Source organism: Cavia porcellus, unplaced genomic scaffold (genome assembly GCF_034190915.1).
Source record: "Cavia porcellus strain 051 isolate PalLab524CR breed Dunkin Hartley unplaced genomic scaffold, mCavPor4.1 scaffold_18, whole genome shotgun sequence".
Classification (NCBI taxonomy): domain Eukaryota; kingdom Metazoa; phylum Chordata; class Mammalia; order Rodentia; family Caviidae; genus Cavia; species Cavia porcellus.
The window spans coordinates 52,070,772-52,088,580 of record NW_026947501.1 but is presented as its reverse complement, the minus strand read 5'-3'; the positions used below and the strand labels follow the sequence as shown (position 1 = coordinate 52,088,580).

Genomic DNA, 17,809 nt, shown 5'->3' with positions numbered 1-17,809 from the left:
TTCCAAAACAACATAGTAATACTTAAGGTGTATGCTCCTCTTGGAGAGGAGGAAGGGCCCCAAAGGAAGTGGAAGGTAAGAGAGAGGGAAGTACATAGACTGAAAATGTTACATGCATGCACCAGTTCCCCGAACAAACATCACAATTCTGTACTACTAACATAAAGTAAACAAAGTGTAACTTCAAACTATGTCAACATATATGAACTGAAACATAAAGGAATGTCAAGGAGAGATGCACAAATCTACTGTTATACATTATTATCAGAGAATGCAACATTTATGTATCCATAATTGATAGATCCATGAGGCAGAAAATCAGTAAAGATATAGTTGGACTGAGCAGCAGTATCAATCAATTGGATCCAGTTGACATTTCTGTAGAATCCTTTATCCAATAGCAGTAGGATATACACTGCTCTCGGGTTCACATGGAATATTCACTAAGGCAGACTATATATGTCCCATACACCACATGGGAATAATAACAGAAAGAAATGAAAAGACTAGAACAATTGTAAGTAATATTTTTATAATTCATTGGAATTTAGTTGGTATAAATCAGAAGTAGATTCTGGTAAATCAGATGTTTATGCCAAACATCAAAGGGGTAATTCAAAAACACATAGTGAAAAATCACTAATGAAATTTAGATGATTTGTTAGATAATATTCACTTAATTCCAAAGGAAGCAATAAATTAAGACTAGAAGAAAATAAGATATGTTATCTGGAAAAAGTAAAATGTCAGATATAAACCCAGTTATATCGATATTAAATATGAAATGGTTAAGCAGTTCAATCAAAAGGCAAAAATTATTAACCCTAAAATTCACATGGAAACTCACAAAACGCAGAACAGCCAAACAATCTTGAAAACTAAAAAGAAACCAGGAAGACTTGCACTTTCTAATTTCAAAACTAACCACAGAGCACCAGAAATGATGACTTCATGGTCCTGGCCAAAAGATGGACACATAGATCAATGGCACAGATCTGAGCACCAGGAATAAGGGCATTTGTCTGCAGTCTATTAATTTTTGATGGAGGTGCTGAGATCAAAGAAGAAATCTTTTTGACAAATGCTGGTAGGCCAGCTAGATAGTCATATGTGAAAGGTAACTTTGCATCATGTACTTTACACTATGTAGAGGAACTAACCAAAGATGGATCAAGTCAGGGGGCTGTAGTGAGAGCTGAAGCATACAGTGTTTTTCTTGATGTCATGAAAATGTTTTAAAAATGTGTTGGTGGCACAGCTCTATAAGTATACATATCCTATTGAACCATACTCTGGGTGAGTTTTCTGGCATGTGAGTTATTCCCAATAAAGCTATTACATAAAAATGGGTAGGATCCAGCTAAAATAGTAGGGTAGGAAGAGAAAAATATGTAACTTTAAAGGATAAAGGAAGATGTTATCAAACCAATGGTCTAAATGTCTATCTTAAAATGGGAAAGGAAGAACAAATTAAACCCAAATTATGTGAAGAAATAAAAAAGTAAAAAATCAATAAAATAGAAAACCAACAATAGAGAAAAATAAGTGAAACTAACAATGCTATATAAAATATATAATGTACAAAATATAAATACCTGGCAAGTAAATGTGTGAAATGTTAAAAAGAATCCACGTAGCTTAGTAACAAAATGACAAACATTCCAGTAAAAAGAGAGCCAACAGGTTTGAACAAAACTTCACAAAAGAGGACAGATTAGTGACTAAAAAGCATGTGAAAAGCTGCTCCATGTCATTAGTCAGGAGGGAAATGCAAATTAAAATTAACAACATAAAGTACTGGAGAAGATGTAGAATAAGTAGAACTATCATAAAACACAAGTGGCACAAGCACTTCAGAAAATAATCTGTCAATTTCTTACAAAGTTAAGCACACTTGCCAGCTATTTCATTTCTTGTTATTGACCAAGAAAAATTACAATTTAGGTGCATGCATAGACTTGAACATAATGTACAGAAATTTTATTCTTTATGACCAAAAACTAAAAATAAGTATATCTCTCCAAATTCATGCACTGAAACCCAACCCACAACGTGACTGAACTTGGAGAGGGGACATTTTAAAGAGTTAATTAAGGTTAAATGGGAAGACGTGAGGGCAGGGCTTAGCCACAGAGCTTTGCTTAACAAATGGAAGGCCCTGGCTTTGATCTGCAGTAGACACACACACACACACACACACACACACACACACACACACCTAGAAGGTTAGGTGGGCCTAGAAGGGTGGGACCCTAATCCAAGATGACTACTGTCCTTAGAAAGGAGCAGCAGACACGTAGGATGTGCAGCCACTGAGGGCAGCCATTTATGGAACAGGGAGAAAGGCCCCAGAATTCCAGCACTGTGATCCTGAACTTGTAGCCTCCAGAACCGTGAAAAAATATAAAGCTACTGTTGAAGGCACCTGGCCTGTGGTATTTCTTCTTCTTTTTTTTTTTTTTTTTTTTGGTGGGGAGTGCAGTATGATTTTTAAAAAATATATATAATTAAGTTTATTGGTACATTGTAGATATACATAGTGATCTCATATTCATCATAAGGAATTTGTACTTGTATATAATATATATTTTGATTTCTCTATTTCTCCCAATACCCCCTCCTCCCTTCAACCTATCTTCCCCTCTCTATTTACAAAGGTTTTTGTCCATTTTATCCTATTTTAAAATATTTTTTCCCTCTTCCTTTCTTCCTTTCTTACAGTTCCCTAGCAGACTAATGCATAATTTAAGTGCCCACCCACAGGTGAATACAGTAATGATAAAGCTACATGGAGGAATGCTATACAATAAAAAAGAATAAATAACATATAATAGTATTTATGAACTTCCAAAACATGCTAAATGAAAGAAGCCAAGGTACAAATAAGTACATACTGTATGATTCCATTTTCTACCATTTCCAAACTAGTAGAAAAGGCAAATCTAATCTGAACTGACAGAAGACAACCACCAGGGTTGTAAGATTTGGGATTTGATGGATGACTATAAAAGGAGCTGAGGGACTGTTAGGAAGATGATGGAAATTGTTCTACATCTTTATTGTGGCGGTAACTGCACACTTTACTTATTTATCAAAACTCACTAAATTATGTATTTTAAATGAGTTTCATATAAATTATACTTCAATACAGTTGATTTTAAAATTACATTTACCAGTGGTTCATGAGAAATTAAACAGACTTAATGCTACATTAATACATGGAAGCATACTTTGAAGAAAACATGTTGGTTATTTCAAGTGAGTTATGGCATAATTATAAAAGGAATATTTTCATCAGAAATACATAAAAACACTGTATTGGTATAAAACAGCCTCAAAAACAAATAAAGAGAGAAATTAATCAGGGGAAAATAGGCAAATCTACAATTATAGAAGATCTTAGGTCATCTTTTCCAGAAATTGAAATATAAAGAACTCCAGACTAGTAAGGATTTGTAAGAATTGACTGACACAGTTAAGCCTCATCTAGTACATGTACACATTTTATGTAACACACATATGTGCATGCACACAAAAATAAGTGGGTACACATGTTTTTAAAATTCATGTAGATTATTGTCAAATATTACCGACACCAAGCAAGTCTTACTAGATGCCAAACAATTAGTATGATACAAGCCATTTTGTCTGATCATAATGTTAGAAATAGTAGATATCAAAATACTAGACACACCAAAGTTGCCAATTGCTATCTATAGTTATCACTTAAATGAAAAGTCAAAACCAAAACAACACAGTATATAATAGATGAGTGACATATGCATAAAGAGTATGAAGACATGTGAAGGGGTTAGACACCTTGACTTAAAACTTACAACTGTCATTAGGGAAAGAGGAAGGCAGGACAAATAGCTGTACTGGCAATGTTTTGTTTCTTTAAACAGATATGAGCATACAAAGCATATATGACACATGTTAGTGTACTCACACCTGGTGGATGGGGGATATGTGTGTCTGCTTTATTAACTTTTTTGCATTTTTTGTATGTTTTACATAGCGCCCAAATATTAAATATTATTCTGTTTGTAGGGTACATAAGAGGCTAGAAGAGAACCAGAGTATATACAAGAATGGTTAGAAGCCCACGACTGTGTATTTAAATAAATAATGAAAAGCCAAATCAATGTTTAAATACAATACTGGATGTATTATAAAAACATCTCCCCAGACCTACTTGTTCAACTTCTCTGTTGAGGGCATCTACTTTTTCTTTCAATCTGTTACCCTCTGCTTCAGCGGTGATAAGCTCCAATTTGAGGGTATTGTTATCTGCCTCTGACTGACGGGCCTTATTTTCCCAGTTTTCAGCATCTTCACTGGCTTTGCGGAGTTGATCCATTATTTGCCGGTTCTCAGATTCCTGAAAAGCAAATCTTAGGTATTACCTCTGCAAGAAAATCTCTCCATACTCATAGTTTAGAAACCTGGTCATCTTGTAAGTAAGCAAAGAACAGCTCAGTCAGAACCTGTCATGGCTCCGTCCCAGTTTTCTCCCTAGAGAATTTAAGTCAATTGCTCTTACCTTCAGAAGTGGAATAAACACAGTTTTGTATTTCCTTGGGTTCAAACACAACTCTCCTTACCTTCTGTACCCATGCCTGCTTACCAACTCCTTGCTGGTCTGACTTCTGAGTCCTTGATCTTGTGTATGTATTCTGCTTATTCACGATCACTCTACTGGATTGTACTGACTACAAGGCTTCTGAAGTCATGCATAGGTGATATGTCCATGCCTGAGAATTCTCTTGGCTCATTTCCTGTCTGGTGCCTGCCTTTCTTCACAGACCCAGCCTTAATCTTCCCAACCATGGGCTGGAGTTAACTTTGCTTGTAATTCTGGTAACGTGCCTAAAACTGCTCTTAAGTTAACTATCAAACCTATGCCAATAAAAATTAATCATAAATTATATGAATTCATGTGTAAACTGGACATAAAATGTAGAACAAAGTTTTTCAACCTTTAAAGTTATACCTTGATTGATTGATTGAATAGAATCTTTTTTCTAGAGAAAAAATTTAGTTCCACAAATAAGATACTATGCTGAGTAATCATTATTAAGCTATTTTTAAAAATTTTAGTATTATGGGTTGGCCAACTAACTTTTAAGAATCAGCTATAATTTCAGTAATTAATTAAAGGATATTAGAAAGGGTACTTGATTTCTTTCACTGCTACATGTTAATAAATACCACACTTCTCTATCAGAAATCCTGGACTAAATAAAATGAACAAATTGTAAATAAACAAATAAATAAAATGTTCAATTCTATAAGTCTTTCAAATCAGATTTATGTTCTCATAATTAAGATTACTTAATCATAAACTGATTGAAATGCAGTTAATATTGCCATCTTGTGGTTTCTAATATGAAAGATCTTTGCCAAACCTGTTAACAAATTAATACTGTATTAATACTGTAAACTGTTTGCTTGGCTTTCAAGATTCAAATATTCTAGATGTGCCAATAGAAACCTGTTTTCTGTGACTGAACTAAAAGTAATAGTTGTACATGGAGCGAGTGCTCAGGATCACCAGGAAAAAGTACACAAACTGAATTTAACCTACATCAATTTTTACCTTTTTTAACTTCCTATAGGTCTTATTGTCTATGCCATTTGCTTATAACTGACAGACATTTGATGTAGTTAGGTGTAGATATACTGTCTCCTCAGTATCTTGAATTTCTCCAAAATAAGAACCTTTTAATGTTAAATTCAGTTTTTTGTTTTTTGGGTTTTGTTTTTTTTTTTGAGACAGGGACTCAATATGCAGTTTAGGCTGGTCTCGAACTCACAACGTTCCTCCTGCCTTGAGTGCTGGATTACAAGCATGCGCTATCATGCCTAGCTAAATTTAGTTTTGTAACCAATTAAAAAGTGAAAAAGGATTGCAGAAAACATTTCTTTTGCCCTCCAACCACGGTGCCCCTCCCTCTTGGTAATCAAGAACCGGATTTTGTGCTTCTCTGCATCCTGGCATGGACACCACCGCAGTGTGGGACCTGCGAGAGGAACGCTATGAAGGAAGTGAGGCTGCTTTTGGTAACTTCCATTCCTCCTTCGGACCTCTCCAGCTCTGCACGGTGCCTCTGTCGTCCAGCACACTGGCCAAATGAATAAAATACCACACACTTCTCCATGCCTCTCCCTGACAAATTCTTCCTGGGGATACCTGAACCCATCCAGTATTATGAAAAACAGTCTCAAAAACAAATCCTCACTAAGACGCTATATCTGAAAATACAATTCTAAAATCTAAATACTCCGATCTGTAATGGTGGAATTTCAGGTACTGTGACAGATGAACTAGGGAGATTTAAGAGAACTGTCTAATGTTGGCTAAAAGCTTACTAACAAATTAAAATGCTTTTCTGGATATTCACTGATTTCTTTTTGACATATTCCAGAGTATGTTTATTCACAGATGAGTCACTCTGCTAGGTGTTTTAAACACTTTATCTCATGTGTTTGTATGTTCTTTCCAATTATAGATGGGAACAGGGTGAGCAGCCTGTGTAAATTCATGGCATTAGGGAGAAAAGCCATGTCTTGCTGGTTCAAAAGGGTATTACATTACTGGTACTCTAAAAGCAGTTAAGTGTAGGAAACTACTTCCTTTGCCTACATAAGGCCTGAAAGCAAGCACTTAATTAAGGGTTCTTATATTTTCTTAACCCTCAAAGCCCTTAACAAGCCTATGCACACTGTGAACAAATGTTCAAGATGTATCTGTGGACTAATACTAAATGGTATGTCCAATAGGGTAAGCAGTGGGGGAGGAGTAAGTAGTCAAACACCATACCCATCACAGCAGGGTGGTAAGTAGGTAGCACCATAACCTGTTACAAAGACCAGTCCATGATGTATACTAGGTATTTTATCAAACTGGCACATCCACCATCCTTGGTCAAGCTCTATGTTCATTCCAGGATTACTGCTGGGGAATCTTCTGATGTCAGCACACCTACCCAATCAAACAGTTGCTAACAGAGAAGTGCAAAGAAAAGTCATTGGTCTTCTGGTCCTACAAAACAGATGGCCTCATAACAAGGTGATCAATTCTGATCTGCTATATAACCAGGCAGAGGTACTTTGTCACAGGTTTACCACTGAAAACTTCATCATCTTCAAACATCAGAGAGGCCAACTTGATAGAAGCCCTGTGTCTATTATCCAGGTTGGAAAACTCTGTTATGTCTGAAGTGTTTAAATTTAGCAAACTAAAGGCACATATTCTTGACTCAATTTTCTAGACACTGGTGATAGTCTAAATATATAGTAAGTTTACCACTGTCAAAGCTAAAATATGCCATGTAGTAAGGAAAAACTTGAGTCATTTCTTCTGATGTGTGTAATCAATTACTAAACTAGTTATTACAAAAACTCTTAGGGATTGTCATGGTTTATATCTAGATTTCCCCTCAAAACCTCAGGCTCACAGGTGGAGCTTTTGGGAGGTTACTGGATCATAGATGTGTGATTGTCATCACTGGGTTAGTCACTGATGGTTTTGTGGCTGGTTGTGATGTTGGGAGGTGAAGTTTGGTGGAAAGAAGTGGGTTACTGGGAATGTGGCCTGGAAGGGTATATTATGTCCCTTGCTTCCCTTGATCCTTCTCACTGCTTCTCGCCTGCCATGCTAGGAGCTCTTTCTCTTCCTCCTCGCTTGTCACCCTTCCTTGGAGCCAGCTAACTACAGACTGAAACTTCTACAAACCATGAGCCAAAGTAAACGTTTCTTCCATTAAGTTGTGGGTATCAGGTATTGTGTCTCAACAAAGAGAAAGTAACTAAGGTCTTATGAGCAAGGAAAAAAATACATATACTTACTTCAGATTTTAATATGTTCTTCAGCTTGTTAACTTCTGAATTAGTATCTTGGACCTTCTGTTTTATGTCATTAAGCTCATTATGTGTATCATTCAGTTTTTTGGATAAAGCCTATGGGAAAAAAGAAAGCTACATTTGATTACAACAAAAAAATTCCTACATGTAAAGATATCATCAAAAATTAAAATTTAAGTATTTGTAACAAATATGATAAATAAAATAAAATACATAAAACTCACATAAACATGGTAAACATAAAAGCCCAAGAGTAAATGATCAAAGGGCCCAAATAGATAATTCATAAAATAAAAACACAAGTAGATAATACTTGAAAAAAAATGAACATCACTAGAAACCAAAGATACACTAATTAAATCAAATACTATTTTGCCTGCCAAATTAATAAAGATTTAAAGCTTCAGTTCTAGAGGAATGGTATTTCCATATACTGCTCACTCTAAACATAAATTTGCAAAAAGCAAATCTGCGATCAGCCAAATGGTGATACATGAACATACATTTTTAAATGTCCATTAAAAAATGAGAGAGACAAAATGTTGATTATTGTCAAAGTTAGGTGAAGGTAGGGGAGGTCTACTATGTCTTAAAATATGAAATATTTCATTTAATTAAATTTAAATTTTAAAAACTCATACACTTTGGCTCAGTGTGGTGAAATCTAGCAACATTTAATGAAAGATTTTTATTAAGGTGTTGCTATGATAAAAATATTCATACTAGCTGAATGATGCAGTAAATAATATATCTGTGAACTGGTATAGTCACATAGTGGAATGTTTGCAGTAATTTTTAATAATATAGGAAAATGCTACCTATATTAAATTTAAAAATCAGGCTAAATACAAAAATACTTTATCCCAATTTCTCAAAAAATGTATCATGGATACATTTTTAAAAGTTTCTCCTTTTCTGCAATACTAGATCTTAATATATTGTCCATAGAGGGATCCCTTTGTCTAATGTTAGGTCTGTGACTCAAACAAAGAGGAAAACTAATGTGGACTATATGTCACCGATTTTCTTTCTGATGAGCAGAAGTGTTTATGGAGGTGATTTCTTTCTTTCTTTCTTTTTTTTTTTTTCTTTTTTTTTTAACTAGGGATCAAACTCACCACCCTGCATTTGCAAGGCAGGCACTTACACCACTGAGCTAAATCCCCAGCCCATTTATGGAGTTTTAACAAGGCAGGAAAAAGTTTATGCTACCGTAAGCTGACCATAGCTACAAAATATTGAGTAATAGGCTAAACACTATGGCAAATGCTTTCCAGGTATGTGGTGTGATAATATAATTGCTCAATGTTTAAATTTAAAAAAAAAATATTACATAGTAAAAGATTATTTGCCACTGACATCCCCCGAATACTCTTCCTCACTTCAAAAACACTTATCCCATCATTCATACAACTTTCTGAAGCAGTTCTTTAGTAGGACTTTTGTAGCTACTTGAATGCTCTAAATTGATTTAAAATATTTACTTTCAAGGTCATTCTGACTTTGGGGAAGAGTGAAAAGAGGCTCAGCTCTGCATGTGGTAAGTGGCTGAGGACACACTGTAACATTTTTACAAGCTGCCTCTCCCTGGGTGGCACATGAAAGCATTCCCTGGACAGTATTTTGTAACATGAAAGACTTCCAGAACTGCTTCAGAAAGTGGCAACAACTATGGGGTAAGTGTATTTGAAGTGAGGGGGACTATTGAGAGGGGTTCATACAATGTGTCTTTTGTTGTAATAAATTTCAATAAATTAAACATAAACTGTATTTCTGATTAGTCTTTGTACATTCTCATTAAGTATCCATTTTTACAGATTATATAATTAGAGTCAAAGAAGTTAAACCATATAACTATACAACCTGGCAGTGATAGTCAACCCATATAAAGCAATGTGGCTTTTATTTCAGCTACATTAAAAAGCATATGTTAAAAAAGTATTTAAAATGTTAAATGCATTGAAAGTCATTTTTAAAAAGTCAAATGTTAACAGTGACTTAACTGAATAATTAAAATATAACTTTTTCTCACCTTGTTTTAAGAGAAAAGGATTTTCTATAAGTTTCTGTTTCTTACCAAACAAACTAAATTTCTAGGTTTTTTTTTTTTTGTGAACACAAGTTATAGCTACCTTTAGCCTATTGATCTAGTGTAAACAGAGTACACAAAAGTAGAATTTGTAAATTCTTATCTTTTGGTTTTTATTTTGCTACTCATTAATTTTTTAAAAAATAAATATTATTTTATAATAACTTTTAGATTTATAGAAATGTTGCTAAATTAGTACAAAGATCCCTGATACATCTCACACTCATTTCCCACTATTATTGGCATTTTATCTTGTATGGTACATGTCTCAAAATCAATGAACTAACATTGATATATTAGTCCATATTGTAAACAGGTTTTTTTTCATTTTTAAGAAATGTATTTGTTTAAAATTCCAAAATTCCATCAATGGATGAACAAAGTATTTTAATGTCCCAGATAATTTTTTATAATTACAGTGTTGCATTTTATAGCTATTTATATGAATTAATAATTTTAACAGTTAAAGAATATAGGTTTTATGATACAAACTAAACATGGAAAATGATATCAACGTAGGGGAAATCATTTGAACTGAGAAATATTGAAGGAGAAAGAAAATTTCCAAATAGAATTTTTTAAATGTCCCAGCTAAAATATTGTTACTAGAGATGAGTACTGTGGATTATATTGAAATATACTAGCTTAGAGAGAAGTTATAAAAAGAATTTTTCCAAAAGAAATCACAGTGCTAAATAGAACCAAAAATGTGGCATTGTTCATATTAAACCAAGTAACATATAGTCTATCAAATAAATTTACTCTTTTCTTTAATGTTTCTGATAGCTCTTATCCTCATTTGCTGAATTACTCATTTAAAGAAGTTCTTTCTCCAAAATACAGCAGAGAGACTACTGTTTATTTGCAGTATTGTGCTAGCACTTACGGGTATAAGAATATTAACAACTACTTGACATTTGTGTGTAAAGATTTGATCAGAAGAAACAGTACTGCATTATTTGGGTAACCTTGGGAATCTGTGGCTGATCTGAGAGATATAAACAATATTTTATAAATATTCTTACACACATGAGGTGCACAGGTTTGTGGTTGTGAGTAGCTAAGTGTTGGATGTGACTAATGTTAAGTCATGAAATTTAAACCATCCCTTTAGTTATGTAACAGGTGCCTTATAAGGTTGTATGTTATTCAATAGTGTATTGTCTGTGAGAGATATGATGAACTCTGGTAAACATTGTGATATTTTTTTGTTTAATAATTTCTAGATTATAACTGAAAATTGCTATGCATATTATTATATAATACAAATTTGCAGTGTTATAAAAAAAGAAGCATTTTCTAAGGTATAATACAAATCTACTATATTCCCATTTCTTCTTTTAATATCTAACATTTTATGTCTGACAATTTTACTTATGAATTATATGGTCTATTAGTCACACAATTTTTTAAATGCCTAGTTCCAATGTCTGAGCTTTTCTAGAAGATAAAATTAGGGTTGTAACTCAGGAGAAATACTTTTTTTTCTTGGAGAAGAAGTTTCTGGGAACAAGTGTACCTGGTTTTCTTGTTTAGCTTTGCCAAACTGTTCTTGGAGATTGTCATTGTCATGAGCTAAGATATCTCTTTCCCTAGCAATTTGAGCCAGCTCATCATTGGTTTCATCTATTTGTCGACGCATTCTGGAGATATCTTGTTCACACATAATGAGGGCTTCAGTAGACTGTCTATGCCACAAATCAAATGGTACATAAGGAGAGACATTTTACTGAAACATAAAAAATGCTCGCAAGACAGAAGACAGTATGAAAACATTTGAGGATGCTTAAAAATGTTTAAATGTAGAGGAACACTGCAAAGACCGCAGTTAGCTTCTCTACATTGCTATCGTTTTTCTATGAAAGGCACTAAAAATATGTAAGAATCAATGATTTGCTAAATACTTCAAAACTTTTGACATTCAGTAATAGGAAGGCCTTCATCCTACCTCTAGCTGTTATCGCTTTGTCTCCTTTGTAGATTCCTCTTCTTCTGCCCCCTTAAAAATTAATGTTTTTCAGGGCTCAAACCTTGGCCTCCTGATTCCCGCACACTAGCCTTTCTCTCAGAGAAACCCATACATATCCATGGCTCTAACCCCATCTACAGCCAGATGACTCCAGAGCCATGAACTCCAGCCTCAGCTCTTCTGCTAGCATGCAAGACTCATGCTTTCAGGATCTGTCTACAGCAAGGACCCAAACTCTTTGGGACATATAAATAAAATACTCAAGGGCTCTCTAAGTTCAGAGGCAAAATCTCTTTCTTCTCACACTTCTGTCATACTCAGTATTCATTCCTAGCCAGAAACTTGGCATTTTCCTAGTCTTTCCCTCATAAACACCTCATTCCCTCTGTTCTCTATCCTAAATCCAATCTACCATCAACTATTCGGTCTGAATAATCTAACACACACACACACACACACACACACCTCTTCAAGTAAGTCTCTATTGATTTTGTATGGCCCAACAGGTGAAACCAAGACTCACGAGTCTATACTACATACCTCTTCGAGCCTATTTAGCTTCTTGTTCCTTCATTTGTATTGCAGGTTGCAGCAACATTCACTTGTAGTTTGAGAGGATCCTGAACATGATTTGTGGGCTCATTGTCATTTTAAAACTTTAAATGCCCTGCTTGGCAAATTAAATGCCCTGCTTGGCAAATAGCATCCTCTCTCTTAATTCCCTACACACACTTAGACCTCCCCTGATCATTAACAGAGTTATCACCTCACCCATAATACTAAACGCCTTGTTTCTTACTCTTTGTAGCTTACATTGTACTTTGCCCCCAGTAAGTGCTCAAATATTTGTTGAATGCCTTACCTTGATGCCTGTTCCATCTCAGCAATGATATTCTTCATGCCTGAAATGGTCTTTTCCTTGAAAAGTAATATAAATATTAAATAAAAATTATCTTAAATTATTTCTGTCAAAACTGAATGAACAAGAAAATGTCCCTTCCCCTTGTGACTTTCACTTAACTTTGAACACTTATGTCCTATTTTTCTTTTGTACACTTCAAAGTTTATTATATCAATGCAAATATTTGGACTGGGCAAAAAAATAGATTATGTTCATTAAGCTAAAGGCTATACTTAAGTCTACTGATCTAAGATCATATATAAAATACATTGTTAAAAGATTTGTGCAGTCACCAGCAATATAAGACCCACAAAATCACCCTGTTTTACTTTTCCTCTAGAGAAATCAATGGTTTGGTATTAGGCTCTTATATAAGGAACAGGATTCATTTGCTTCCTTATATTTTTCATGTTATAAAACCAGGGAAGTGAATCATATGTAATTAAATTTAGTTCATAGAAAAATAACTATAATTGATATTTTTATATTACCAATTTCATCTTCAAAAAGTTGCTCCAATTGAATTACTGATAAGATACTAATATATAAGCATGAGATAGGAGGAAGCACTAGACCTAGGCCAAAGATATAATAAAATAACTATGTATATTCTCCCTTTTCAGAAGTATAGTAAGGGAACAGAAACAGTAGAGTTCATCAAGACTGAAATGAGTTTGAATATCATTAATGTTTTCAATACCATTTACACATCTCCTTTTGACTCTCACTGAAGCTAGGCATGATGGCACATGCCTATAATCCCTGCACTCGGGAGACTGAAGCAGGAGGATCGTTGCAGATTCAAGACCAGCCTGGGCTACAAAGTGAGCTCAAGACCAGCCTAAACTGCATAGTGCAACCCTGTCTCAAAAAGAGAAAAAGGAAAAAAAACCCTAAAACTCTCATTGAGCCTGAGGTAGTTTAACTATGAACAGATACTTACAGCTAATGCTCACCTTTTAAACAATAATAAGAAAATTATCCTTTCACTAACTAGACTTTGAGTTTTAAATCCTTAGTAACCAAGTAAAAAGTTGAGAAGTGAACATATTTCTCAGGCATGCTGCGCTTGTCTTCAATGGAGACAGTTCGGTGTGTACCCTCTTCGTTGGCACTATCACCTTCACTCACACTGTCTGCCTCTATTCAGTGGCCCCCTGCAGAGTGATTTCAGCTTCAGTGTCTTTTTCTGCTTTCTAATAGACAGTAGAGAGAATGGTGACGATTCTACACCTGGCTTGATAGTGGAGTGTAGTTAAAATATCCACTAATAAAAACAGTTAAACCCCTTTAAGAACAAGCTTGTGGAGGAAAAATTCAAACAGAAAATACTGCTAAACATAGAATGTTTATATATTCTAAAGATAAAATTTAATGCATTTTCAAATTCTAAAAACCTAACTAAACTTTTGGTACCTCTGAAAATCATTTCTTGATTGCACTTGAAATGAGAACTTTCCTTTAATAATAAAATTAACCTTGAAAGTACAGCCCTGTAGGAACACTATAAAGTATTAGGGAAACAAAACTACTCAATACAAACTAATAATAAACCTTAATCTATTTTTCGTAACGGGACCCTAATAACATCATTACAACATTAGTAATTTAATAATCCTTACACATCCTCAGTACGCTCATTCAGCCAGGAACACAGATTCATGTTAATCATTACAATTCAGTTTAAACAGGATGATCATAAATGTATTTAGAAAGAAGAAAAATGAAAGACAAATAATTCTGGTTTTTCTTACTAAAAAAATCTATGAGCATGCTACTCAGTTTTCAATCATTGATTGATAGCAAAAAACATCAATTTAATCACTATAATGTAGACTTTTCCAAATTAATTATTTTTGCAACCATATTAGACTATAATATGTTCACTGAAGTGTTAGTTCAGTTCTGAAATGCCATTACAGAGAATATTATCTCTTTTAATTTTCTAAAACTGTCTTTAAAACTTTGTCCTTCAGAAAATGAATGTGATTACTTTCATAAAATCTTTTACGAAGTTCTTGATTTTGAAATGGGCTTAAATTTATATTCTTTGTGAAAGAATGCTAACATTGGTGTAGTTAGCAGAATGAAAGAAATGTTTAGTATTAGATATACCAGAGAGAAATGTGATCTTGGAAAATGTGAAAAAAAATGTGTTCCTTGTAAACATTAGTCTTTTAAAAGGAAATTGTGTTTATTTAAAAATGTTATGAACGAGGCTGTGGGGATTTAGCTCAGCGGCATAAGTGCCTGCCTGGCAAGCGCGAGGTCATGAGTTCAATCCCCAGTACTGCAAAAAAAAAAAAAAAAAAAAAAAGTTAAAAAATGTTATGAATGTAAGGAGAAGCAAAATTCCACCTAAATTTTAAAAAATAATGAGTTAGTCTTTTCAGCAAGTAAGCCAGTATTTATCTCATGTCCTTTGATGGCTTCAATTTTATGCCCATCATCCCAAATCCATTAACTTTGCTTTTCTAACACTAGAAGTTCAAGAGCCTATAAATATTTTATCTACATGTCCCAAAGACAATTTAAGCTCACCGTGTGAGTGATCTTTCTCGTGTGCTTTATTTTCTATTTTGTGATAGGAACTATTTGTGTATCCCTAATGTAGAGCTCACATCTTGTCAATCTGACCTCCCTAAGAGGTGCCTTTCTCCCATCGAGCCTGCCATTGCCCCCACACAGATCTCACCACTGGTTTTGTGACGAGTGTCCCTGTCACTGTTTTCATTTCCTTTGTAATTTTTTATGTGGACCTATACCCAATGGATCTACACAGCTATAGCATTTCATTTACATTATTACAATGACCCTCTATATCCATCTGTTTTTTTGTCCGACCTCATCTTTTGCCCTCCTGCACCTACCTCTTGGCGCCCTATTCTCTACCATACTAAACCATCAGGAGATCTCAGGAAACCTCATGAAAGCCCCCAGTCTCCTGTAAACCTCCTGACATGTCTGATTACATTCTCACCGTCCCTCCCCCTAAATCTTTTTCTGGCTTACTTCTACTCATTTTTCAGTGAAGCTAAGACACTGGACTTCTGTAAGTTTTCCTTGATCTTCATCCTCCCTCAACCCAACCCCTAGGTTGAATCGTGTGTTTCTGTCAAACTCCAGTGACACTGTATGCCTGTCACTGGGGCAGTTAACATGTTCTATCATAACATCTTTATGTAACCTCCTATTATATTCACCCTCAGTTTTTACTATAATGTCTGGCACATGTCAAAGAATGTCTGCTAGAAGAATGGAAGGACAGATTGATGAATAATGCATACTGGGTCCTAGTTTTCCATCACAAAAGCAGTGGCATTAGTTTTGCTTCTTCATTATGATGTTTGAATTAGTTATTATTAGTGAGTATTAGCTATTAATTCATGGTAGAAAATCAATGTTAACTTATCACTTATATATACACATACTTCTGAAGACTATCTTAAGATATTTCAAAGTCAAAATTTAAGCTTTCAGCTCTTTAAGAGAACTATGAGAGAATACTATTGTTTTACTCAGAATTAAGAAAACCACGGTTTAGTATTTAAACATTTCTTGTCCATCACAGTTCTCAAAACATACTTTCATAGCCAAACTCTCTCCAAGAGATGCAATATTCTCAGATTTTTTGTCCAAACATGCTTGCAGGCATTCCTTTTCTTTAGCCAGATCATTGACGGCTGCACCAAGAATGCTGATTTCTTCTCGCTGTGCAATATTTTGCCTTGTAAAATTATCTAAATACATAATCATAAAGGCACTGTTTTAATCAAGACAAAATATTTTTCCAGTTCAAGCAGATTGAAGTACTTTTCAGAGTACATTATATTCAATAACTGAAAATAAGAGTACTGTATCCCAAATTTAAAAAAGTTTTTGTTGTTAATGATTAAAAACTGTGATAAATCATAAAATTCTAAATAGCTCAGACATACAAAAGCATAACTGAATTAGAATAGTAAAGGAAAGCTCCATAGGATAAGTTCTCAAAATAGATTCCCAAATGTGGTGAAGACAAGTGGGAAAATGGATTAAAGAGGTGGAAAATCAAAACAATCTACGGCTTTGGACCATTTATTTCCTCTCCTCACCCTCCAGCCTAGAACTGTTGTATTTAAAGCTAAGTAACAAAACAAAACATTCAGTTAGCTTATCTTTACAGTCAAGTGTCTTCTAATATTCAGATTTTTCACCTAATTTTTCTAAAATTCCTAGAGAAAAAAATCATTGCAGGGAGTCTGATTCTGTTTTCTATATCATGAGACCTTGGGAAGTCAATGGCAATGCTGAAAGCTGAAATGACTGGTGTGGGGCAATGGTTTCAATTTACAGTTTCTCCGCCACATCACCAGCATCTCCTGGGAAATGGCAGCCCTCAGGCCCCAAACCCTGATCTAATGAATCAGGAATTCTGGGAGTTGGCACAGCAGTTAATGTTTTAACACGCCCACTCTCCCCTTCACTCCACAGTGATTCTAATGCACAATGCAAGGTGAGAGCCACTGGTCCAGAGCTGAGGTTGTAGGTATCAGAATCACCTACAGAAATTGTAAAGAGAGAAAGGCTCTGGTACTGCCCACTTTTAGCTTTACTGGCTCCAGTAAGCTCTATCAACTTCCAGTGATATGACACACCAAAGTTTCATAACCACTGGTCAGAGTACTTTACAAGCTCATCTCCTCTAGACTGGACTTCTGGATACCCTGGCCAGTAAGTCCTTGAAGGCTCAGCAGGTGTAGTGCTGAGAGGGGTCAGACCATAATGTCATGTGTAGCATGGCACTTGAGAAGGTACCAGGGCTCTTTGCGGGCAGTACTGGCTTTAAGACTCCCATGTTTGGAGTGTTTTGATATCTCAGCTCATTCCTGTTGACAATCAGTCAATTACTTTCTTAAAAAACTCTCCCACCACTTTATTTTCTTGCTATCTTTTAACAGCCAAACTTGTCAAAAGACTTTTTTTATTCATTCCCACCTCTACT

The 17,809-nt window shown here is 34.7% G+C and overlaps 1 protein-coding gene across 13 annotated transcripts in view; it reads right to left on the bottom strand.

The window, feature by feature from the left end:
- The window catches only part of Tsga10 (testis specific 10), an 87,705-nt gene that overhangs the window by 13,131 nt on the left and 56,765 nt on the right, over positions 1-17,809 (bottom strand). For all 13 annotated transcript variants that reach the window (XR_010040785.1, XM_063229890.1, XM_063229888.1 and 10 more), the window contains 5 exons: positions 16,411-16,565; positions 12,787-12,842; positions 11,475-11,643; positions 7,852-7,962; positions 4,196-4,381 (listed from right to left, as the gene is read on the bottom strand). Coding sequence is in view for 12 of the 13 variants with exons in the window: in XM_063229890.1 (XP_063085960.1) it covers positions 4,196-4,381; positions 7,852-7,962; positions 11,475-11,643; positions 12,787-12,842; positions 16,411-16,565 (677 nt within the window). In the remaining variant the exon portion in view is untranslated. The remainder of the gene's footprint in view (positions 1-4,195; positions 4,382-7,851; positions 7,963-11,474; positions 11,644-12,786; positions 12,843-16,410; positions 16,566-17,809) is intronic.